Source organism: Lucilia sericata, unplaced genomic scaffold (assembly GCF_015586225.1).
Source record: "Lucilia sericata isolate MDLA Ls3-8-SP2 unplaced genomic scaffold, ASM1558622v1 Contig000154F_arrow, whole genome shotgun sequence".
In the NCBI taxonomy this organism is placed as follows: domain Eukaryota; kingdom Metazoa; phylum Arthropoda; class Insecta; order Diptera; family Calliphoridae; genus Lucilia; species Lucilia sericata.
The window spans coordinates 592,501-618,227 of NW_023994185.1; the positions used below are offsets into that span (position 1 = coordinate 592,501).

General features: G+C 32.8%; 6 protein-coding genes across 7 annotated transcripts in view; 2 read left to right on the top strand and 4 right to left on the bottom strand.

Moving 5' to 3' along the window:
- Positions 1-2,327, top strand: part of LOC119601307 (thiamine transporter 1) — a 2,656-nt gene extending 329 nt beyond the window's left edge. Inside the window, exons 1-2 of the mRNA XM_037952144.1 lie at positions 1-749; positions 1,338-2,327. The exon at positions 1-749 is cut by the window's left edge and continues 329 nt beyond it. Of these exons, the coding sequence (XP_037808072.1) occupies positions 71-749; positions 1,338-2,056 (1,398 nt within the window). The 5' untranslated portion in view covers positions 1-70 and the 3' untranslated portion in view covers positions 2,057-2,327. The remainder of the gene's footprint in view (positions 750-1,337) is intronic.
- The window catches only part of LOC119601306 (zinc finger protein 182-like), an 8,322-nt gene extending 4,793 nt beyond the window's left edge, over positions 1-3,529 (bottom strand). The window contains exons 1-3 of one of the 2 annotated variants that reach the window (XM_037952143.1): positions 3,251-3,528; positions 3,022-3,170; positions 2,431-2,944 (exon numbers count right to left, since the gene is read on the bottom strand). In XM_037952143.1, the coding sequence (XP_037808071.1) occupies positions 2,431-2,944; positions 3,022-3,170; positions 3,251-3,385 (798 nt within the window). In that variant the 5' untranslated portion in view covers positions 3,386-3,528. Of the gene's footprint in view, positions 1-2,430; positions 2,945-3,021; positions 3,171-3,250 lie in introns of both variants that reach the window. The other variant, XM_037952142.1, reaches the window with a different exon arrangement.
- A 179-nt stretch (positions 3,530-3,708) lies between these two features.
- On the bottom strand, positions 3,709-5,539 carry LOC119601308. The gene is made up of 6 exons (XM_037952146.1): positions 5,093-5,539; positions 4,880-5,024; positions 4,522-4,822; positions 4,315-4,465; positions 4,103-4,247; positions 3,709-4,045 (listed from the first exon to the last, which is right to left on the bottom strand). Exons 1-6 carry the CDS (start codon positions 5,244-5,246, stop codon positions 3,730-3,732), a joined length of 1,212 nt encoding a protein of 403 aa, XP_037808074.1. The 5' UTR covers positions 5,247-5,539; the 3' UTR covers positions 3,709-3,729.
- Positions 5,540-6,973: 1,434 nt separating this feature from the next.
- Positions 6,974-8,823, bottom strand: LOC119601309 (magnesium transporter NIPA2-like). Its single transcript, XM_037952147.1, has 3 exons — positions 8,594-8,823; positions 8,193-8,514; positions 6,974-8,135 (listed from the first exon to the last, which is right to left on the bottom strand). The coding sequence occupies exons 2-3, from the start codon at positions 8,479-8,481 to the stop codon at positions 7,282-7,284; spliced, it is 1,143 nt and encodes a 380-aa protein (XP_037808075.1). The 5' UTR covers positions 8,482-8,514; positions 8,594-8,823; the 3' UTR covers positions 6,974-7,281.
- A 3,257-nt stretch (positions 8,824-12,080) lies between these two features.
- LOC119601310 (protein D1-like) lies at positions 12,081-13,185 on the top strand. The gene has a single exon (XM_037952148.1). It carries the CDS (start codon positions 12,214-12,216, stop codon positions 13,003-13,005), a length of 792 nt encoding a protein of 263 aa, XP_037808076.1. The 5' UTR covers positions 12,081-12,213; the 3' UTR covers positions 13,006-13,185.
- Positions 13,186-14,814: 1,629 nt separating this feature from the next.
- Positions 14,815-19,353, bottom strand: LOC119601281 (PIH1 domain-containing protein 1-like). Its single transcript, XM_037952108.1, has 4 exons — positions 19,246-19,353; positions 15,245-15,991; positions 15,035-15,178; positions 14,815-14,970 (listed from the first exon to the last, which is right to left on the bottom strand). Exons 1-4 carry the CDS (start codon positions 19,351-19,353, stop codon positions 14,935-14,937), a joined length of 1,035 nt encoding a protein of 344 aa, XP_037808036.1. The 3' UTR covers positions 14,815-14,934.
- Between the last annotated feature and the right edge of the window lie 6,374 nt (positions 19,354-25,727).

A 25,727-nucleotide genomic window follows, 5' to 3' on the forward strand; every position in this document is an offset into this window, starting at 1 on the left:
TAAAAAAAGAAAGAAAATATTATTGTACTCAACGTGTCTTAAAGATTTGAAAACTGCAAAGTAAACAAACATGCAGACATGGTTACGTATATCCCTTCTACTATGCACATTTGGTTTCTTTCGTGAAATGCGCCCTTCCGAGCCATTTGTTGTGGAATATCTAACCGGTCCGGATCGTAATATCACAAGTGAAGAATTAAATCGTGAAATTTATCCTTTCGGTACATATTCGGTTTTGGTACAATTGATTTTAGTTTTTTTGGTTACCGATATTTTGCGTTATAAACCCATCATTATACTTTCGGCCTGTGCTGGCATAGTGCTATTTGCTATATTATTATGGACTCATACAGTATGGGAGCTAATCATTGGGCAAATCTTCTATGGTACTTTTATGGCTAGTGAAGTCGCTTACTACACCTATATCTATGCAAAGGTGGAAAAATCCCGTTATCAAATTGTTTCCGGTCATACACGTTCGGCGATATTGTGTGGCAAATTTTTGGGTGGTGTTTTTGCTCAGGTTTTGGTTTCAACCGAGAGTTTAAATTATCGTGGTTTGCATTATATATCGTTTGCTTCGCAACTCGTTTCATTGGTTATTGCCCTTGCATTGCCGCCTGTCCAGCAAAGTATTTATTTCTATAAAGCAGAAGACGATGATAATACCACAGAAAGGGGCAATAATAGTAATGCGCCTACATTGGCTTTGGAAAATGGTAACACCGAATTAGCATTAGAAAGAAAGAGTGAGTAATAATATGTGTTTATTAATTTAAGGAGCCATTTTTATAAAATACGTTTACAAATATCCAAAGTTAGTTTTATTTAAAAACATAAAACTGCAAATCGTTAATTTTCAACTAACGTCATTTATGGAAAGGTATTTGTCTTGACTACACCGGATCTTGTCTGTACTATATTTTTAGTTTAGACTAAATCCAACGTATTACTACAGTTGAGTAGAAACTAATGCAACAACATCCGTTTTTCAACGTTAATACCAAATTCGCGTTTCGAAAACTATCTCCAATAAATATTTCTTATTAATTTATCTATTAAAAATCTGCATAAGACAACAATAATGCGACAATTTGCTAATATTGTTGTCTTGTGCAGGCCTTTATTATCTATTAACTTAAAAAGAACATTGTTGGCATTTTGAAATCTCTACAGTAAACTGTATGTTTTTTTGCGTCAGAAATCTAGATAATGTCGATGTTTTATCAATAGTTTTGTATTAGAATTCAAAACTTTGAAATGTTCTCTCACAGATACGTACATATACAATATATGTTATACATAAATAATTTTTAAATTAATTTTCTAATTTTTAGCTTCATCTACAATCGAAACTCCCACCACTGTCGTTAAGCCTAAATTTTCATGGAGAAATGCATCCCGTTTACTTCTGCAGCACACTGTCAGTGCGTATTCCAATCGTACTGTTCTAAAATGGAGCATTTGGTGGTCTTTAGCAACATGTGGTCAATTGCAAGTTATTTCCTACGCACAAATCCTATGGAAAGAGATTGATGAAAATCATGAAAGTTTTTATAATGGTGGAGTCGAGGCTACTGTCACACTATTGGGAGCTGCCGCAGCAATGGCTGCTGGTCTTATGAACGGTGTACGACACAAGAAATGGCATATGTGGATTTTAACCATCTGCTCCATATTAATGGGTGCTTTTCTAATAATATCCGCCGTAACGAATCTACTTTGGGTAGCCTATGTTATGTATGTCATATTTGGCGTGTTTTATTTCTTTGTTATAACAATAGCCAGTGCTATAGTTGCACAAAATTTAAGTGATGACAGTTTTGGTTTAATATTTGGCATTAACACTTTAGTAGCACTGGTACTGCAAACCATTCTAACTTTGGTTGTTGTTACCGACTCTTTGGGATTCGGTCTAGATCCCAGAAATCAATATATTGTTTATGGTTTTTATTTTGTAGCATTAGCTATTGTATATGCTTTAGCTGTAGTTGTAGGACAAATAGTTAAATGTTTTAGAAAATCACATGAAATGGGTGTAAAATCGACAGAATAGTTGATATCATATTGTACAAATAATTTATATAATTTCAGGGACTTTTATGTATTTTTTCGTACTTAATCATGATACAATCATAATTTGTATATTATGATACTTAATAATTTATATAACAAATTTAAATGAATTATTTAAAAAAATATATATAGAATGCATTTTTTATTTGTTTAATTGATATGTATGAACATAATTGAATTTTAAATTTCTGTAAACGGAAGTCCATAAATCCTTAAAAAGTAACACATCCCATAGAAATTAAAGATTATTTAAACCAATTAAAATTTATTTTCAAATTTTATTTAACAATATACTTTGCAAAATATCTATCTACATACATATAAACGTATATATGTGGTAATCAAAACACTCACCTGACATTTAAACGGCCTTTCTCCAGTATGAACACGCTTATGTATTTCCAAATATCCTTTGTAGTGGAAAACTTTGCCACATTCCAAACATTTATCAGGTGGCTTTAACGTCTTGTTCAAACGTTTTTTTGAATTTCTTTGTGACTTTTTAACGTTGACAAGTTTTTTATCGGATTTAACCTGAGTAAATGTCGAAATTGGAAAATCCGGTTTAAAATTTTCCAAATTTTTCGCCAGCAACTGTGAACCAAATGATAATTTCGTCTTCGTGGTCATAAAAACATCACTAAGTGAGGTGTCTCCTGCCTCAGATCTTGTCAAACTACTGACATCAATTTCGACATCGTTTAAAAGTTCAACATCATCAGTTCCACCAACTACTTCAACCATATCATTTGTTACCTCATGACGATCAAACATATCACAGATGTTAGCGTACATGGAAACGGAGGAACAATCTGTATCAGGTTTAATTAAATCCGAGTTTGGTGGCATTTCGTTGCAATTTAAGTTGCTACAGAGATTAGAGTGAATTTGTTACAAAATAGAATATCTATAGAAAAGTTAAACATAAATCCACTTTAATCTCACCTTGTTGCTGAAGTCGTAGTTGGTAGACCAAAATACTCCCTTAAACGCCTCTCGGAAGCTTCTGCCAATTGCTGCAAGTTGTAGGCATCCAAAAGACGATATAAACAGGATTGACACAACAACGCGGGTAAAGTATCATCTAAAGGCAGCTATAATATAATTTGTATTGCGATTTTTATAATTACTATACATTGTACTGCAGATTTTTAATAAATACACACATACATACCTTCAAAATTTGCAATTTTTCCAGCATTTCAATTGGCCGTATTAAAAATGTCAGACTATAAATGGATACGAGTATATCATTTTTTAAACAAATTCTACATATCTTTTGATATTCGGATAATGGCAAAGATTCCATTTATACCAAATGAATACTTTCAATTTAATATGTGCGAAATTACTCCTCGAACAATACAGAAACAGAAATGAAAACAAAAACAATATTTTGTTTACAGTTGCTAGAGTACTGCGGCGAATATACACCATAGGCGGCCAACACTACACATTTTGGCGGCTTCATAAAAACGGTTGCCAATCGGTAAAGATATTTACAATGACTAAATTTTGTATCCAATTCATTACAAATTGAATCGATTCCAGCTTAAAAACCGAAGTGTACCTGAAAGTCAAAGACCATTTTCATATTTAAACAATTATTGCATTAAAAAATAAAGTACAAAATTTCTACAGTTGTACTAGAATTTATTTTTTTAAATATTCCGCTAATTTTGAATATACAAAAGAACTAACACCAAATTCAATAGCATTTTTTTGTTGTGCGGTTAAATTTGCTTCGTTTACTTTATTTGCTAGTACCATAAACAAGCGGGATGTCATTGTTTTTTGATATTCCGGCTCGCTTTCTATGTTTTCCTCAGATGATGCTTGCGAATGATTTGGTATTTTTCCATAACTTTCCTTTCTTCTTTTGTGTTTTTTTGAAGATATCATGAGCATATCACAATCGCTTGACAAATCGGTACTTACCTCTGGTTCATTAACAACTCTGCTCATAGATCTTGAAATAGACAAATTATAAATCTTATTTGTGGAACATTGTCAACATAATACTCACGGTCGGCATTCAATATAATCATCTAGGAATTTTAGAGATTCCGAATATTTATATGGTTTAACAAAACCGCTTTTACTGATTAATTTTATCTTACTTTTCCGATAACTATCTTTAAGATTTTTCCACTTTTTATTGACTACATTAGCTGAATGTTAAAATGTTTAAACAAAATTTGTGTTATAAGTTAAGGTGTGTTTTATAAAGATTTTTACCAGGTAAGCCGAATCTTTTTCCAATCTTGTGCCACAAATGTTTTTTATATGAAAAATGTTTGTATCTGCTAGACTCTGAATTGTAAATGCAGTCATATTTTTTAACTTCATCTATTAATTGCTCATTCAAATCCTTTTCTTTTGTTTGCTCCTAAAAAAAAGAAATTGGGTTAAAAGGGAGTGACTTTTGATTTTTTAAGCGTGTACCATTAAATCTTCTTTGGAAGAATTGTTAATGGTTGGACATTCAATATCACCGTTTTTCTCTTCTGTTATTAAGTTTTCATCTTTGTTTAATGTTGTAGGTAATATTTCGCTAGTCTCCGTGGCAATATTTTCAGCTGCGGTCTTAACTTCTTTCGTGGAGGATGTGTCCGAAAAATCTTCTTGTATTTCGAAATTACTTTCCGTTTGACCGTTAGCTGATTGTTCATATATAAATTCATCCTCACTGGATAGGTCTGTACTGACCTCTACATCTGATTTGGGCATGTTAAGCCATTTATGTCTAAAATTGTTTAAAAAATGGAGTTATTAGTATATATACAAATTGTATAAAACTTACGGTCGATAGCTAACGACGTTGTCTAGAAATTTTAAAGCCTCAGCATATTTATACTTTTTAAGATATCCATCTGCAACATTTGCTTTATGTTTATATTTTTTGTAACTATCTCTGACACCCTTCCACTTACTTTTGGCTTCATTACCTTAAATTATTGTATTTGGTATTATAAATAAGTAAACTCTTCAAAAAATTCTTTGAGTGTTTTCTTACTGCTAATGCCAATTTCTTTTCCAATTGTATTCCATAGATGCTCCTTAAAGTCGAATTTTGTATATTGAGCAGATTTTACATTATAAAGGCAGTCGTGTTTTTCAACTGCTTGTATTAGTTTCAAATTCAAATCATATCTATCTATAGTCTTCATGATGTTCAGTGGTCTTTACTATGTTAATAGGTTATTCTTTGGATATTATCTCCAAACGTTTGTTGCCATTCACTTTAGGAAGATAAGATCTGCTTAAGTGTTTGTTTATAAGAACGTTATGATATTTCTAATGCTCTTCGAATTGGTATTCTATAGGTCAGGAAAAAGTAAAAATATTGTTGGCTGCATTCACAATTCTTTCAGATTTCTGATATATGTAAATTATTTTTTAGTAGTTTCGTTCAATTTTTGTTTTATAGTATTTACTTTTTTGCTTTGAACACAAATTCATCTATTTGTTTCAAGGCTAATTCACATAAGGTGGTATTTTGTTTTTGTATGTCAAAAACAGTAAGTTACGGCGAATTCATTTAATGACATTTTTTTGTGAAATATTCAATAAAACATAAACATTTGTGAATCCTGAATGGAATAATGTTTGTTCATTTTAAAATAAACAGATGGTATGTATATTTTTATATAAATACCCATTTCGCCATTATTAATATACTAAAAAAAATTTTTCTGCTTTAACGGAAATGTTTATGTATAAAAATGTAAACAACTTTGGCAGACTTTGGCAGCTACGTGCTGGTTAACACAGGCAAAACTTTTGATTTTGTATGTGAGATAACGAGAAAGAAATATCAACCATATCTTTCTCTCACACAGAAAATCAAAAGTTTCCCAAAAAAGTATTCCTTTGTGAACCGACACTACGTATACCAGGAAAACGAAAAATATCAATTTATAGAATAACACCACCTTATGTGAATTCACCTAGATTTTGTTCATTAGGCCATTAAAGTTGCCAGATGATTTGTTTAGAAATCGCCAAGTTTTAAGTAAGTCATCACATAAACTTGTTTTAGTTCAAACAAAAAGTAGATTTTTTGTATTTTTTATTTATTTTTTTTTACTTTTTACGATTTATGAAAAGTATGAACAATCGAGCAAACGATCTTATGTCGAAAGGAGCCGACTATTTTATTAAAAAATGTCGGCAAGTCGACTATCTTGGAGGAAAAAGTTTACTTTGTAAATAAAGGCCGAAATAAGTCGGAAAACTCATTAAAATAGAAAAGTCGATATGAATAAAATCTAATTTTTCCGTATATTGAAAATAGTTGAAAAATTTACTTTTCATAATTGCAAAAAGTAGACTTTTTGTTTAAATTTCTATTTGAAATTGAAAATTCCTAACTTAAAAATTTCTATTCGAAGCTAAACATTTCTATGCGTAGTTAAAAATGTTTATAGGAATTTAAAATCTCTGTTCGTAATTAAAAATTTCTATTTGAAGTTCAAACCTAAATAGCACTTCAGGCTTCGACATTTTACGATAAAAAGTCGATTGTTCGAAAGTCGATTTATAAAACCCTTAAGCCCTAATTACAACTGTAACCGTTGCACAGTGGGGCAATTTTGAAAAGAAATAATTAAATTTTTTTTAACTTGTATTACTTTGTACATTTAATAACTAAGTAAATGTATCCTTAATTTTCAAATTAGTCCGTCATTAATAAAATTTCCTGATAAAAAATATTATTGATTTGAATTTGAATAACCATTAATACGGTTCTTTCCAGTAGTTGTTCCTATTCTGACCCATACAAAACAAAAATGTGCTAGTTTTTTTGTTTGCAAAAGTGGAACTTGAATCTGAAACACGTTGGGCAGTAAACATTAGGCGAATTTAGAGTATTTTGAGGGAAAACTACATTAAATTTCACAACAAACTGTGTATGTTGTCCACTAAAAATTTCTGCATATTTTATTTGTTTCAATTGCATGTTTTTAGTTTCTTATCGACTAACTTATAACTATAAATTTAGTTAATTTTTGGAGTTAAGGACAAAAGTCCACACTAAATTTTGAATTCATGTTTGCACATAAACACATTCAATAACAAAAAAGAAAATATAACAGTTTTTTCATAAAGGAAAATTAAAAGTACAAATAAATAAGGGTACACTAAAGGGATTACATTATCAAGTTATTAAAACATATATTAAACTTGATAACGTTGCTTATGTCATGCCTTGCGGTAAATGTCCCCTGAACCATAAGAGAAACGACGTTCTTTGGAATCATCAGTTACCAAAACTTCTTCGTCAAATTGATTAAGTCTTTGCATTTTTGGACGCATTATACCACGAACATCATTAAGTGATATATCCAGATCCTTGAAGGCATTTAACATAAATACGGCGCTTATTACCACCAAAAACCCACAAATATCACCCAATATATCTTCGAAACGCATATGACTGAATTCTTTAAAGAGTATAGCCGAAGCGGTTATAACCAACGTGGTAAACATGACATAATAAATAGGTGTTACGATACCCGTATTGAATATATCCAAAGCCTTATTCAAGTAATTCATTTGTATGGCTATAAATGTCACGGTTATCAATATCAAAAACCAGGGCATCCAAGTGGCAAAATCATTCTTTCCAGCTATAGTATCACGTATGGCTAAACCCAAAGCCTTGCAGGACATAACCGTCAGTGAACCAATGCCCGAACATAAAAATATATAGATGACAACATTTGAATGACCATGGCGAGGTGCTACGAAACAGGCTACAAATATGGTAGAACCAATTATTACAATGACATACAATATGAAACCGGGATCTTGAAGTTTTTCAAACAGTATTTCTAAATCTTCAATTTCTTTCTCCTTGGGCGAATGTAGGACAATAATCGTGGAACCAATAATGCACAAGAAACAACCCAATTTGCCAAGTAAATTTAGTTTCTCGTTGAGAAATCTGGAAGCCATTACTGCAGAGATTATAACGCTTAAAGCGCCCAACGGGGTAACAAGTGAGGCGGGAGCAAAAGCATACGCTGCAAAATTGGCAGCTTCACCCAAACCCACTGAAAAGAAATTTGAAATAGTTAAAAAATAGTTAAAAAATATTAACAAAAACTTACTTGTTAATAACCCAGCCCACCATATCCACTCCTTAAGATAACCAAAGCCGCCAGCAGATGCTCTTACTTCACCATGACGATTAAGTCGGATTAGTGCCTTTTTCTTTATAATAAAACTCGATCCAATAAAGAAACACGAACTAATAGCCAAACCGACTCCAATATAAAAATCAGTCTGTGCATAAAGTTCTGATAAAGAGGGCGTAGACGAATTGATCGAAGATGAAGTACTACTGCTGCCGGCCAAGGCAGAGGCTGATTGCCCCACTTGAGGGGCTTCACTTGTCATTTGCTTTGACTTTATATTAATTATTTCTCCACTCTAGACGTAATGTGAATGAAAATTAGATAAAAACATTAACAACAACAAAAACACTTTGTAATGAAAAAACATGACTCACTGTTTATATCTTAAATAATTAATAATCTTATTGTTTTTTTGAACAGAATATTATAATTGTCCTTTAATACTTTTGTTATCTCTTATTGGAAGTATAGAAAAATTCTTTACGTTTTTGTGGGGTGAAAAACCACTGCCCTTAAAAATAATGGCCTTCGTTTCAGAACAAATATTTTTATTGTTTTCCTTTTTAACAGTATTAATAATGTAGCTGTTACAAAGCCCTGTGCCGACAAATATTAACGGCGTCGGCGACTGACACTAAATATGTCGGCGGCGGCTTAAAATCGACTGTAAGCCGGCTAAGTTTTCAACTATGTTTAGTTTTAATTTTCAACGATTTTAAATAAAAACGGAATCCGAGAGATCAGAAAGTGGGATTTTGGAAGCAAATATATTATTTATAACAAAAAAGAGCAAGAACAAGTTGTGTGAGAAATTATGCAGGGATGGATAAAAAATTCTTAAAAATTAAAAACAAATACTTTCTCTAAGTTTTACGAGGTTCGGCCTTTATTTGACCCTATTCTCCATATAAAACATATAAAAAATTTACATTAAGAAAATGATCAATAACGTAAAAACAAACATATTTTATTTATTTATTCAGTAATAAACAAGTAAGAAGTTATAGTCGGGCGAGGCCGACCATATAATACCCTACACCTTTGACAAAAATATAATGTGATTTAGTTGCCATAATAAAGCATTTAAGTTGAATTGTACCTTGCCTTAGATATACATACTTAAGCCGTTTATTGTTGAATAAAATTGTGGACATTTAAGTGAAATTTTGATGGGGGCTTTTCATAGGGGCTAGGGTCATATGAGAACCTATTATGAATTCGTGGGGGTCATCAAGTCTTGTATACAACTTGGTTATTGCAGCTTTTTGTCGAGATATGTGTATATTAAACATAATTATGAACTTAAAAGCCCTATTCGGCGGGTTCAGTTGTATGGGGGCTAGGTGAAATAATGGACCGACAGGCTTCATCTACGGTACCACAAAAGATCATGTGCCAAATTTCATTGAATTATCTCCAAAATTGCGACCTGTAGTTTGATTACAAGTTTTAAAAGCCCTATTCGGGGGGTTCAGTTGTATGGGGGCTAGGTGAAATAATAAACCGATGGTAACCATTTTCAATAAGCCTCGTCTACGGTACCATAAAAGATCGTGTGCCAAATTTCATTGAATTATCTCCAAAATTGCGACCTGTAGTTTGATTACAAGTTTTAAAAGCCCTATTCGGGGGTTCAGTTGTATGGGGGCTAGGTGAAATAATGGACCGATGTTAACCATTTTCAATAGGCTTCGTCTACGATACCATAAAAGATCATGTGCCAAATTTCATTAAATTATCTCCAAAATTGCGACCTGTAGTTTGATTACAAGTTTTAAAAGCCCTATTCGAGTGGTTCAGTTGTATGGGGGCTAGGTGAAATAATGGACCGATCTTAACCATTTTCAATAGGCTTCGTCCCTGGGACAATAGAAGATCATGTACCAAATTTCATTGAATTATCTTCAAAATTGCGACCTGTAGTTTGATTACAAGGTTTACATGGACGGACGGACAGACGGACGGACAGACGGACGGACATAGCTAAATCGACTCAGAAAATGATTCTGAGCCGATTGGTATACTTTAAGGTGGGTATAGGACCAATATTATTGTGCGTTACAAACATCAGCACAAACCCAATATACCCTCCCCACTAAAGTGGTGTAGGGTATAAAAAGCAAATTTGGGCAAAATAATATTACATAGTCCTGCCTGTTCTGTAAACCGAATCCGAGTAAATTTCTCGTTTAAAAACGAATTCGCATAATTTTTCTCGTTTTAAAACAGAGTACACAAATCTAGTGGGAAGTAAATCGAATCTAATTTTATTCTAATAAATTAAATAATTAATTTTCTGCGTTTTTTAATACAATTGTAACTAAATATAAATGCTATGGGCATTTTAAACTCTTTTTCATATAAAAACTGTGTTCCTTTACTTGTCATTAGGGTTCTATAGTTGAAACGAAAAGTCGACTTTTCGACTTTTTGCATTTTATGACAAGTCGATTTTTCGACTTTTTTCATTTAATTAAAAGTCGACTTTTAGACTTTTCGACTTAAAGTATTTTAGAAATAGTCGACTTTTTCCGACTTTACGATTTTTTTCTACTTTTAGACTATTTTCGACTATTTTTTGACTTTTTTCGAGTTTTCCGACTATTTTACTTACTTACTTTTTTCCACTTTTTTAAAATTTTCGATATTTTTTACATATTTCTACTATTTTCGGGTTTTCGACTTTTTCCGACTTTTTTCGACTTTTTACGACTTTTCGACTTTTTTCGACTTTATTCGACTTTTCGACTTTTAGAATTTTCGACTTTTATTTACAAAGTTGACTTTTCGACTTTTATTTACAAAGTCGACTTTTCGACTTTTATTTACAAAGTCGACTTTTCGACTTTTTTCACAGACGATAGTCGAGTTATCGACTTTTTGGACCAAAATAGTCAACTTCGACTTTTTTCGACAAAAAGTCGTCTGTTCGATTATTCGAAAGTCGATTTATAGAACCCTACTGATAGCCACTTGCAATCAATGCAATCAATTGCCGGAAAATGAATTTCAAAATATGCTAAAACTTGAAAAACTAAGTGCTAAAATGTTCTACGGAAGAAAAAAAAGTGCTAAAATTTTTTAATCTAACAGAGCAATATAAATATTTGTTTTTTTTAGTTTTTATTAAAATACTGATGATGTAGTGTATGACTCCAATATTTCTGGTACTATATCTTCATCGTAATTCTCATTTTGATATTTTTCAAATGATCGTATTTTATTTGTAATATAATATTTTATGTATTCATAAACTACATTTTATTTTGTAAAAGATTTTTAATATTAAATTTGATTTATAAAACTTGTATAAAATTAAAATTTGTTTATGATTAAGGCCTTAAGTGTAACAGCATACATTTTGAAATTTCAATTCTTTTCGAATTTGTATTATTGAACATAAAAGTTCAGCTTAAATACGATTTCGAATTTTAATTATAGCCTTTGATATAAAAAGCCTTTCAAGTTCTGCATTAGAAAAAGCAATGACAATACAAAAATAGACAATTCATTAAATTAATTTTCACCGATAAAATTTTCAAAATTATATACATTGTATCAGATTTTTGTCACAATGTTGTTTTGCAATATCCAACCACTGATTTTCAGTAATATTTTTATCAGTTAAACTATACTTAATTTTTTATAGAAAATATAGAAATATTTTTCATTTTTTTTAGCAAGCAAATTATGCTAAAAAGCATTTAAATAATTTTAAAAAACTTCAATGCATTTTCAAAATGCATTGAAGCAAAATGCTAAATCTAGCACTGAAAGTGCTAAAATGGCAACACTGCTTGCAATTGATTTTAAGCCGCCGCAGAAATGTTTGTCATCCGTAGTTTATTTTGTTCGGCGCGAGTCTCTGCACCAAATCTCTGCCGACTGCGCTGCTATTTACATTTTAAATTGTACACGAAAAAACCGTTTTCAAGTGCATTTTTTCAGTGCACAATTGCTTGTCGATTGTTGAAAAACAAGTATTCTTTCGAAAATGTTTGTACGTTTATCTCGTGGTGCAACAAAAACGACGAAAGCATTAATAAAATATCACGCAGCTGCTACGCCGGCACAAACACAACAACAGCAAATTGTTTTGTCAAAGTCGAGAAGTTTCCTGTTAGCTGTCAGAAGCTATCACTGTTGCAGTCAGAAAATCTCTTCAACTTTACCGGTTTGTTTGGCTAAATCGTCGGCTAATATTAGCGTTGCTTTAAAACGAGACTTTGCAAAAATGTCGTTGAAAAGTTTCCAGGAACATCAAGTTGTACCTGATGTTATCGATACAGCTCCCACTGAGGTATTGAGTGTTACCTACGGTGATCTGCAAGTGAAAGAAGGCAATGTTTTAACACCTACGCAGGTGCAAAATAAACCACAATTGAGCTGGAATGCTGATGCTAATGCTCTTTACACCGTTTGCATGACCGATCCTGATGCTCCCAGTCGCAAGGAACCCACCTTCCGTGAATGGCACCATTGGCTGGTAGTCAACGTACCCGGTTCTAAGGTCAGTGATGGTGAAGTTTTGTCTGACTACATTGGTTCCGGACCACCACAGGGTACTGGTCTACATCGTTATGTCTTTTTGGTTTACAAACAACCCTCCAAGTTGTCTTGCGATGAAAAACGTTTACCCGACAACAGTGGTGACGGCCGTGGTGGCTTCAAAATTGCTGCTTTTGCCAAGAAATACCAATTGGGTAACCCAGTTGCCGGCAACTTTTATCAAGCTGAATGGGATGATTATGTACCCAAATTATATGCCAAATTGGAAGGCAAGTAAATTGGCAAGCAGAAAAATTGAAAAATCTCAATATCTACATTATGCTGGAAGTTACATAATGGAAAAAATTCCTTGTTAGAAATTAGAAGACCATAGAAACCAAGTTTCGTTTGCAAAAATTTGTTTTTTAAAAACTTGCAAAATTACAAATAAATTGAAATAGAATTGTCATACAATAAATCTGTTTTATGCATTTTTATTTGGTTTTTCATTACACACGTTCTTTCATCTGTTTTGTGAAATTTCAATAAGTAGTATTGTTTTTTGCTTGCCAAATGTTTGTTTTTGTTTTTTCATTTATTTTCGCAAATTAAATGTAATAAAAGAGTATTTTCTATGAAAAGGTAGGGTAGTTTTAATATGACAGAAATAGTTTTCAAGAGTTTGCATTTCTATGAGATAATAAATTTAATTAATTTTAGGTTTGGATATATGTATGTACATATGTGCATAGATCACTAGTACCATTGCCGTGGCAGCTAAGGGATTTTTAAAGTTTTCTAATACAAAAATTTTAAGAACTGTGTCTTATAAATAACTAGCTTACCCTGGGTGATTCGCTACCCTCATCGATATTAAAAAAGTAAACATAAGCCATTCTGTAGAAAGTCTGTGTTTTTCAATATGTTTATATAAACAGTAATCATTCAGGATGCTGGGTCATTAGTTTTATGTCCTTTTTGTTTATTTAAATTTGATTATTACCAAAAAGCTTTCACTTTCATTCCATCACGAGGTTTTTTGTCTGATTTAAGTTATATATGTATTCAAGAAAAATAAAAAACACCAGTTAAAGAACGAAAAAGTAATAGAAAGTGCCATTTTATAGACTATCATTTCATCAATTGAATCACTTTACATTTCTAGGTCCAATATTATACAAAATTCAAAAAGTGACGGTTGAAAAACGAAACAATTTTATATATTTTCATTCAATCGGAATGCTGCGTACAAAAAATCCTTTTTTAAAGACTTGCATTCCATAACGGTCTGTCCCTCTGAACTAGTGGGATCCTAAAAAGATTTCCAATATATACAAATTAACACGATAGACGGGCTGCTCGACCTGCTAAGTAAGGACTAACCCGACATCACGGTCAGTGACGATTGCAAAATCAAGCTGCAGTATGCCTAAAGGCAGAGAGAGTAGTACCCTGATAATCAAGGAGCTCATGTCTTCGGAGCGAGCTGCGGAGTTTAAAAGATTGCCATACAATAATTATAGCTAGGCTGCCAAGGCATCAGAGAAGACTGAGATGATCTGTAAACTTCTGGCCGACTGTCCTAATGTAAGGATGGCAGTACGGGAAAAGGCTCTGGCAGTGGAACAGGGCAAGCAAAAGCTGTTTAGATGAAAAGATAGTTACAATCAGAACGATTTATTTATCTTCAATAAACAAATTGATAAACGGTAAAACGTATCAGTTAGTTTAACAGTTGACAATGCTGCATATGAAGAGTTTGTGAACATTTTTTTTGATGCAGTACATCAGAATCAACGGAAAAAAGGACTTTTGCATTTTTTTCGTTCGTTAATACTATTTCTGTTTTAGCTGACGATATGAAGGTAAATAATTGTTCGTAATTTTAATTAAATGTTCAAATTTAATGAAATAAATAAGATTACCGCAAAGTAATAAAAATAAAATTATTTCAATATAAATTTCCACTTTAGGAAACTAATCAAATTATTTTTAATAAGCAGAATTTCTTAAACTTGTTTAAAGCTTAAAAACTTTACAGCTCCTATTTATTTGATCGATCGCTTTTTACAGCTATATTTAAATTATTGCTACAAGTTGTTTGTAATTGCTATTTAAAATAGTAATATTTATTTATATGTATGTATATGTAAATGAAAATTAAAATTTAAATTATAAAAAATACACAAACATAACTCAACTGGCCATTGGAAACTAAGATTTTTGACTAAGCCGTCATAACAGGAATGCGAATTTGGAGCATCTGTAATTAAAAATTTAAAAACGTATTTTATGATATAAATGAATAAAATTCGTTTTATAAAAACCTTATTAGTTTTATCAAATATGGCGCGAGCTTTCTCTTGATTTAAACGATAATTGACAAATTTATCAAACAAGTAGCCATGCTTCATGGATTCCAAAAGTATACGATCTTCGCCAATATCCAAAGTCAACTCATGAGAAGAAATCTACATATAGATTCAAAGAAAAATTAGACGAATGTCATAAATTATGGAAACATTCAAATTACTTACACATTTTGGCAAATAAAATTCAGCTTGAACTTCCTCTACCGCTTCATTCTTAATGCGTGCTCTCAACTTATAATCGGGTAAGATGGAAGCAGCTTGGGATATTTCTTTCTTAATGCGTATAGAATCTGTGGTTTGTTGTTGCTTAACTTGTTCGGTCTTTTGTTTTAAGGCTTTCAATTCATTCACATCAATTTCTTGCACCAAAGGTTTCGGACCTTTTGCAGCTGATTCTTCAAGAGTTTTAAGTTTTTCCACATCTTCTTTGCTGGGATTTTTATAAGAACTCAATACAGTTTTAACATCATTATTACGCACACGATGTGATACCAGAGTACCAATGAACTTGCGATTGTTCAAAATTATAGCCTTGTCAACTTTAATCTGAACATTGTATTTATCGTTGAGAGCCTCGGCGATGAGGGCCAAAAAGAAATCACGAAATAGCAAAGATTTTTCAATTTTAATAAAGAATTTCGGATTGATGGCAATATCAACTGCATCAACGGGATTATTGGATTTATCTTTAGTTGTGCGTGGTTCCGATATGCTCATTGGTATACGAAATGAACTTGGCTCTTCCGAATTTAGAATGGCCGTTAACTCAGTTTCGGAAATGTCTTCGGGAGAGGGAATTTCCTCGGCTTGGCAGACATTGATAAAATATTTTTCATTGGTATTGACTTTGAAACTTTTAATACAAAATCCTGAAAGAAGGAAATAGTAATAGAGAGTTATGGTATTAAGATTTTTTGTAATTAATAAGTTTTCTTCGCAATTTTGTCTTTATTTTATTGAAATATCAGTAGTAAACTCTAACATAATCAAATTCTGAAATCTACCTACCTACATCTGTCCTCAATATTCTTGGTATTTAAAATTAATAATTCCACTCGTCCTTCACTTCTTTCGAAGCCAATTAAAGATATTAGTTTAAAAGTTAAAATCTTCAAAGTTAATGAAATACAAATGATATACAAAGTTTGTAAAGGTAACGGTATTATAGTTTAAGTTGATATTACTGTAGTACTACTCCCTGGTGTAACTTTAAAAATGAAAATGTATTACGTTCACACGACAATCGGTTCCACGTACCACAACGACTCGAGGTTCAACGAATATCAACCAAGACAATTGTAACGACAATTTAAGAATCTAAAATTGTCCTGAAGTCCGGGTATTAATTTAGTTAATTGTCATCTTGAAAAAGATCACAGATTCAGATTAGAATTCAATAATCACGGTTGCGTGTGCTGGTCTAATCTACTATGCCACATGGCGAGCAATAGTTTCTCAGAGATCAGATCACATGCCCATAATCGTTTGTCTGCATCAACCTAACGACTTTATCGTCTCTGAACACCGTCAATACGTAAACCAAAAGAAAACAGTCATCTTCAAAGATCTCATATTTCCCTCCAACGTCTAAGATGTATATAGGAAATTCCGCGAAACTGTCATCTGAACAGCTGTTCGTTTATTCCTGCTGTTCGTATATCCATAGTGTGCCGCACTTCCCAGCAGAATCAGCCAGGCTTCCAGACGAACGATATGACATCCTAAATACCAATCCAGGTGATCCTAGACTCGCCCAGTTGAACCAAAAATTTAGCAGGTTAGAGGAATAGATGGCTACATCACTTGAAGAACTGAAACTTGAGTTCGAGTGTAAGTCGTGGTCGACATGACTGTCGAGAGTTTTAACGTGAGCACCTGCCTTGGCGGCCTTATCTCACGGTGGTCTTTTTCATCCACTGGTAGACTTGAGAACGGTCTACCATCGCCCCTTTGTTCTTCAATGAAGAACTCACTTGGCAATTTTTGTACATTGGCTTTGACCGGTCCATGCACAAGTACTTTGCTGGATTACTCGAGCTATCTAATCTCTGACCATTGGATGGCCTCTGTTGATTCGGCAACAGCACCTAGAGACGTAACCGGTGGGCCGAAGTACGATCCATCAATAAGCCGTAGACATTGTTTCCTATTCAAAGGGACACACTGTGGTAATTCTGATATGAACAGAGTATACTCTGAACATATCTGGACAAGGAAGGAAAATTCAATGGTATCATATGTATATGATACCTTTCAACCATCATCATTCAACCCAGCACACATCTCATTCATACGACACTTTCATAAGAGAAAAACATACGACACATTCATTAAGTAGACGGGTGGGGTAAGGCCGCCGAATCTCACATTCATCCCGTACCATATAAAATTAATACCAACTCATTTCCAACGCTTAGTCCCACAGTCACTCCTCTGTGGGGTATCTGTTGTTTTCGGCAACAGCACCGACTTATCCCGAAATATTGACTTTATCATGCATCAGTCTTTTAACTGCCACTTACTCTCCCCGCGAATTTGGGTTTAAACCACAACCACTACGTGGATCCCGAAGGAACCTCAACCAACTGACCAGACAGGACATAGTCCTGCAGGCAACTGGCCACCCGTAGTACCAGATTATGCGGTGCTCTGGTCTGACCTCTGTCAATCTATGCAAGACTGTAACCAATTTTTCAGTCCCGGCCAGAGGTATTGGCCACCTCTTTATACCCCGGGATTGCAATAACACCACGGCGGAGATCTCGTCAAGGTAACATGCCCCCCGGGGGGGGGGGGGGGGGTTTCGTGGTCGACAGTTCGATCTCTCTCCAACCCTTGTTCGAAGAGAGGAAAATCAAAGGAAGTTCGTGAATGAGTGACCTGATCTTAACGAAAATTCACGCCAGAATTGTTGAGCATGGAGGACAGTTACTGACTGATCTGAATGTGAAACCGATGCCACTCAGAAGTTGGAGAAGTTAGCTTTGTTTCTGATGATGAGCTCAAAGCTAGACCGCTGAGATAGCCTCTCCTACTGACGAGAGTAGTTCGTAGGAGATTTTTCACGACCTGTTCGAAAAATTAATAACATCGACTGAACGAAGTAGGATAAAGCTAAGAACGGCTGTCGTACAAACGAAGATGAAAATGAGCGATTCTTCAACGTTCTCATCAATAGATAGGTACCATCTCATAAATGTATTTGTGGCCCGTCAGTGCTGAAAGCAACGGGATTGATGTTAAACCATATTTCTCTATGGTGGCAATTTATTTATGATTTTTCATAGATTCCGGGACACCATCAACTAGTCCGGGAACAGTAAAATGGATTACAAAGAGTCAACTCATAGTTCTGGATAGATGTTGTCTTAGGACTCTGATAAGGATTTAGCAAATATCAATGATTTAAGAACTTTTCCCATAGAACGAGTGTCGAACTGTGGTTTTGGTCGCTTGTAAATTTTAATGAATATGAGAATGAGTATCTTTAAATATCGATATATTCTTTTAAAAATTAATATGAGAACGAATTGCCAGAAGTATCAACATCCAGGAATTTGGATTTAGATTGGTTTCTAGGTATGTGTTGATTACTCTATATTGTACTACTTCGGTTCCTATTGCAACAGTGATTTTACGAATAATGCACTCTTTTGTTGGGTGGTTTTCATTCATAATATATATTTACCATATTTAAAAGGAATTCATGCAAAATTGGACAAAAATTTATCATTTGTGATTTTAATAAATAATAATACATAGTGTGTGGTTTATGTATTGCAAGTCCAAATTCGGAATGACAAATTTTAAGTGGTCAGTCTGCTTTAGTATGAATTAAATTTCTATAAATTACATTTAAATTTAAAATAATTTGCATTGTTTTTTTCATATATTATTTAAGCAATTATGTATGTACGTTAGATGTAAGCACTAATAAATATTAATATAATCGTCTTCATTATTATATTTATCAAGGGGATTAACATTATTACATCCATGCCGGGACCCACGCCCATTGAATAAATATTAATTTTTTTCGCCTAATATTTTTATAAAATTCTCCAAATTGAGGCCAATCTTGTTGACACATTTCTAAAAGTGGAAACAGTTTAAGTTAGTTTTGTTATATGATTAAATATATTTATACAGAATTTTAAGAAATATACCTTCAATTCTCGTATAGCTTCCATGACTAAATAATGAAAACATTTGTCATTGAGTAAATTGCGAGCATAATTCGAGAGAATCGGTTCTCCAGCTTGAACTTTCTTCATTATATTCAGCGAAATGTGCCATCTACAAATCATAGCTTGATATAGATAAGCCATTGTGGATTTAATTTGAAATTGTCTCAATGCCGGTGCGATACAATTTAATTCCTGCGGCGTTAAATGATTTTGAAAATTCGGATCTTCTAAATGTTTTTTAAATTTGAATAACTTATAGATGTCACGCCACATAATAATTTGTTTCATTTATATCCACTGTTTTCATAATGATTCTCACTCCTTTATTCAAAAGTGAATTCTTGCTATGACGAAATTTATTTGTTGGTGGTTTAAACAAGAACTTGATGCATGCCTTTATTTCACTGTCGTTTGGATTTATTTTTGGTATTGAATATTCAATATACTTATAGGTCGGCCACCATTGTGACCAATAATCTTGTGGATTAAATTTTAATTGCCGGGTGATGGCTTCTTCAGGCCAGATTCTATGATGGAACTTCTGCTATGTGTTGCTTAAGTCCTGAATTTTCTCCCGTAGTTTGTAACATAAGTAGTTGGCTTACTTTTCATTGGTTGGGTTCTTCCCCTGTTGTCAAACTTTGATTCCTGTTTAATGCGGTTTGCTTTAGCAGATGTTGACGGTTGTTGGAAATTTATTAAATCTGGTACGGGTAAAGATAAGAGTGAAGGAATATTGCGATTTTGAAAGATATTCTGGGATCCTGGTGTTTGATTTCCAAAACATCTAATGTAAGTAAAGAAGGTATTTCACGTTTTGGTTGTGTTGAAGCTTTAGTTTCTCTTAAATGCTCAAAATGTTTAGTATCTCTTCTTAGTCCTTCTCTGAAATTAATATCTTGAGAAGAAAAATCTTGGTTCATTCTCCTGTTGGGAGATCGTGATTTTGATGAATAATAAATTCTTCATTACGATCATTGCTAATTGGAGAATAAGGACGAGAACGGGAGCGTTCGGGGTTTCGCTCATTAAAACCTCTAGGTGGCGAACGTGATCTTGATAAATGAACTGTTGTTCCTTACGATCGTATTCAGAAGGAGAATATGATCGAGAATGTTTACGAATAGCAACTCTTCGTACATCGTTGCTGAAATCATTACGATCTGAAAAAAATTTCTCTCTTTCTCTTCCTCGCATGAATCAAAATCTCGATTGGGATAATGGTGATCTTGATGTTTGATACCGTTCTTCTCTACTATCACATCTAAGCGGAAGAACGAGATTGTTCACGAATCCTATCTTCCGTTATATCGATAAACATGTTTACGTCTTACTTGATATTGATTAGAATTTCTCTCATCGTAATGTCTTATAGATGAACGTGATCTTGATAGATGAGGCTCTTCTACGCCGTGATCAGCATTAATAAGTGGAGAATAGGACCGTGAGCGGTGGCGCATTCTGAAATTGTCTTCTTGTAAAAAATATTCTTCATTTCTTCTTTTCATATTCTTCTCTAACGATTAAACTTCTAGGCGGAGATTCATTACGAGTTTCCCGTTCTTCCATCTTCATGTCCAGAGAAAAAACTTTTGTTCATTCTTCCTCCCATACATTGTATTGAAATGCCTATTAGGTGAACGTGATCTTGATTGTTGATAGCGTTCTTCTCTATGATCAGTTTCTTTGTACTTATAAGGAGGAGAACGAGATCGAGAACGATAACGCTGGTTATATATCCACGATCATCATGTTGTAAATTATCTTGGTTTTTAAAATATGAGTGTGTCTTCTGGTTCGTTCCAGCTGTTTCCACTACGTATTTCCATTCATATTCTATTATTGACTTCAATTAGCTGCACGCCATTATTAATCCATTTTTGACATTTTACCTGATAGTCATTAACATCAAAGTTGGAGTTTTTGGCCAATTCGTATGCCTCATGTCGCGCCAAACCTAATTGTAATAGAAATTCTCGTCGTTTTCCAGACCACTTGATGCTGTTTTAAGGGCATGAGAGCCACCTTAAATTGTATATGTATATATGTAATTTAAGGATTTTGAAGATTAGTTCAAGGACATGAAAATAGACAATGAAAATATATACATAATTTATAAAGAAATTTTGCATTTTGAAATTTTTTACACTTCATACATTTAAAGGGGGAAATACATGATTTGGAATTAAGTAAATTTAACATTTAACTAATTAACTCTCTTGCTAAACAGCCATTTTGTAAACATCGAAGTGTTTTTAATCACAGAAAACAAAAAGTTTTACTTTATATCTTTTCTATGACATGTAGGTATGTAGGTTCTGCAGTGACCATAAGTTTATATGTTGAGAAGTGTATAAAGTTTTGGATCATTGACAGTTATTTTGTACTGAAGGTGACATCCAAAAAGGAAAGTTCTTTCCATCATTCCATTTCTATTCAACCATTTTATTCCAGATGTTTTTAATTTTATAAGGCATAAGATTATCCGGATATTTCGAATCTCATCAAAATATGTTATAAGGCATGAGATTCTCCGCAAAGTTCGAATCTTCTCCGTAACATAAGGTACAGCCATATTTATCAAAATCCAATTACTTTAAAGATCAATGGTTATGAATAGTTTCATTGATTCGCCTGATACAATCTGAGATGATTGTAGTATCGAAAAAAACCTATTGAACTCAGAAGAGTTAGAGACAAAAAGCTTTTTAAAGACTTTGTAAAGTAGTACAAACTGGTTATACAGTTGACAGCAGCAACAAATGGCTCTATAGTTGGACATATCGTAGCACCAGAATTACAATAACAGGGCGCTTAATACTTTAAATGAAAGACATATTTTCAGCAAAAGTTTAGATAGTTGGACTTGCTATTTGAATCAAACTTATGGTTTAATTCCTAATGAGATGAAATCTCTAATATTGAAATATTCTTTTAGGAAATACAATTATGTATCTGAAAGTTTTGGTACTTAAAATAAACTTAAAACTAGCCTTTATACAAAAGGTCTGATCTGTCTGATAATGCAAGACATTCTGTTGGACCAAATCGCACTCAGAATTGTACCATGATTTCAGGATTTTTTTAAATATCCATGGAAAACTCTGATTAAAACTCAGCATTTGGTAATATCAATTGGGGTTAGCAGATCCACGATATAAATAACTTATACCTTCTTAAACCTCGAAAATCTGCATACTGGAAATGACACGGACGACTGCATAATATGCACTGAAACATGCATACATCAGCCATGGCACCATTCAACTGATAATAGGCGCACCGATTCAGAGGTTGAAGACGAATTCATGTGCCAAGTTTATGATGGATCAAACTTGTATTGGGTTAGAATGTATTTTATTTATGAAATTGATTTCTTGGACTTCATCAGCTTGTCTAATGTTCTTTCAGGCTAAAATGTATGCCATCAATACGGTCACAATAAGAACTAGAAAACTAAAATTCAATGGCCCAAATTGCACGCAAACTGTCAAACTGACATGTGACAATAGTAGCCGTTATTATTTCCACGATATTTATAGCAGACTGAACGATCAGAATAACACGGTCACAGAATGTTGTATTTGCAAGACATTCTACTGAATTGGAAAGCAAGAGTAACATTGGAATAAGTATTTCAGACCAATGCAAGGCATATCTGCTCTTGATATCAGACTAAAATCGATACTGTCGCAACAAGGAACAGAGAACTGAAACTCAAGATGTTAAGCATTTCCATCTGCGTAGACAGTTTGGAATCCTTCAAGTCTCAACTATAACGTAAAAAGTTCGAACCCTCATTTCTGAGGATACTTTGTTGAATTGTTTTGTGTTTTCAGGGCATTAGAGAAAATAAGAATACAATAAAATTTTCAACAAACGGATCGTTCTTGTATGACACTCTTACGATACCTTGGTCGCGGAGTGAAGACCACTGAAAAATGGTCGCATTGGTCATGGAATATCCAGCAAAAGAACGATTTTGGGGTAGCAAGCGAAAATTTTTTCCCTCACTGTTTTCACCCAGATATTAAAATAGGTGTTTAAAATATCCGAGAACTAAACATTGAGATGTTGACTATTAATATCTGCTTTGACAGTTTTGCATACCTCAAGTCTATTAGCTTAATAGAACTTGGTCTTTGATAGAAGTTACTTACTTCTAATTGGTATACTTACTGGACCCTGTTTGATTAAACTCATGCCAGATCGCATTGGTTACGCATGTAACAGTAATTGCAAAGCAATTAAGACGAAGAAGAATATTCGTAACAACATCACTCTACGAGAGCGCAGAAAGGTACAATACTCTTTCATGATATGGACTATATCAAAGTTTCAAGGAAGTAGCAGTTAGTTCTATCGGGAACCAAAGAAAGCAGAAGACCCTCCAAATTAGGAATCACTTTAATGGTATCAAGAGTGTTCTCCTTAACCTATCTAAGGTCGTAATGTAGGAAGAGTTTAATGCTTACTTGGTTTCGGATACATCGTTTCCAATCTATGACAGTGTATTCATATATGTGGCACTGTTTTCCGTCGGCGGTTTTACAAACTAAAAAAGCAGCACAATTCCTTGACCTTGGCCACATCAAAAATCACTTATTTAAAATTGTGTATATGTTGCCATATGAGAATGGGCTAGAAAGATCAAAATAAAACGTCCGGGATATACTGAACTCAATCTTTCTCACAGTTTCGGGTTTGATTGATTAAGTTCTTGGTAGACTTATATGGTATAACAGCATAAGGAAAGTTTTAGTTTTTTCTTGGACCCAATTGATTTAAATATTTTTGTTTGATTTTAAATTAGCTGCGATCTTTAACTTTTGGTCAATTATGGACCGATCCAGGTTTCAGTTGGCAATACGATTTCTATTGATGTTAGATGTGTATATGCAAAATATCCATTTTCAGGACATTAAAAAATCTAAGCCTCCATAGAACCGCCAAATTCGATAATTTTTGAAATGAAAAAAATATTACATCTAAATTGTTATTTTGTAGATCTTCTCAAAGACTATTTAGTTTATTTATTCGGATTATAAACGTAGAGGGACTACCTACTGGTCCTTATAACGCCTCATAGTTCCTATAGTTCAAGAGATACCGAATTATTTAAAAAAATTTTATAAAGCACTGTGTGAGGGTTAAATGCGCCCTTACAAAAGATCGAATAAAAATTTTATTTTCTTAAAAAGTTTCAGATTTTCAACTTTATGTAATTTACTTTTTATTAAAATGTCAAAAAGGGCGCCACTCATTTATGTAAAATAGGGTTATAAATTGTTTTTTTTTTTTTTTTGCGAAAATATAATTTTAGCTTAAATTTTATTTAAAACAATTCAATTTTTCTTCCTGCATTACAATAATTAATGTTTTAAAAAGCAGCCGGTCTATATTGAGGTCACGTTTGCTGATAACTACAAATAGCAGTACTACTAACAACCCATTAAAAAGTCTCAAATATTAGTTGAAGGGTATAAAAATGTTTAAAACTTTTTTATCAGCGTTATCACGATAATAAATGACGTGCAAAATGTTCAATAAGATTGAGAGCTTTTTCTTGATACTTTGGCAGCACTGAGCAATTTAATTGAGAAAGTTAGCGTAGTTTGAAAAGAGTATAGAAAATTCTCAAAACCTCAACAATGATGACTAAAATTTATTTTATACATTCATAAGTATCACGTGTAAATTAGATTCCAAACACTAGGCTATGGAGTTTGTAAATAAATTGAACCACAAATATGTAAAAATTTTAAATAAAAACCACATTTATGTTAAAATTACTCATCAAATACATTAAGATTCTCTTAAAAGAATTTCTACATTGAATTTAAGTGTATATTTTTTGAAATCTTGTATATTTGATAAAACCTTTGTCGGCTGTCTGTATTTGTGAAATAGAAGAAAAAAGTTATCTTGATCTTAAATATATTTTTGGAATAACAAACCAACGAAGTTTGATAGTTTCCTCAGTGCGTTTCGTTATTGACTGTGACTAGAGTGAGACTGATTTTTTTATTTTTTAATAAAATAAGATTATTTTAAATGATTTAGCAAAAACAATTTTTTCGATAAGTTTAGCATAAATGTTAGTAACTAGACAATTTTAATTTATATATTAAAAAGAAAAAAAGTGCTATTCTGGCATATATGTAGTACTCTGTTAACACTAATCAATATTATGACAATACGAAATTTTAGCGTCATCATTATGATAACAGAGATAAAAAAACGTGCGTTTAGTTAAATAGTGTTTTCTCTTATTTGACAACTTAAATAATGACGCTATTTCACCTCATCAAATTTATATTAAAATATTTGATTAATCCTAGCTTAATAATTGCTTTATATTTCATTTAATACAATTTTTCTCAATATTCCAAGCGATATTTGTTTATTTTTAAAATATATTTTGTAGACGCGAGTGCATTCCATTTTACTCTTTTTGATTT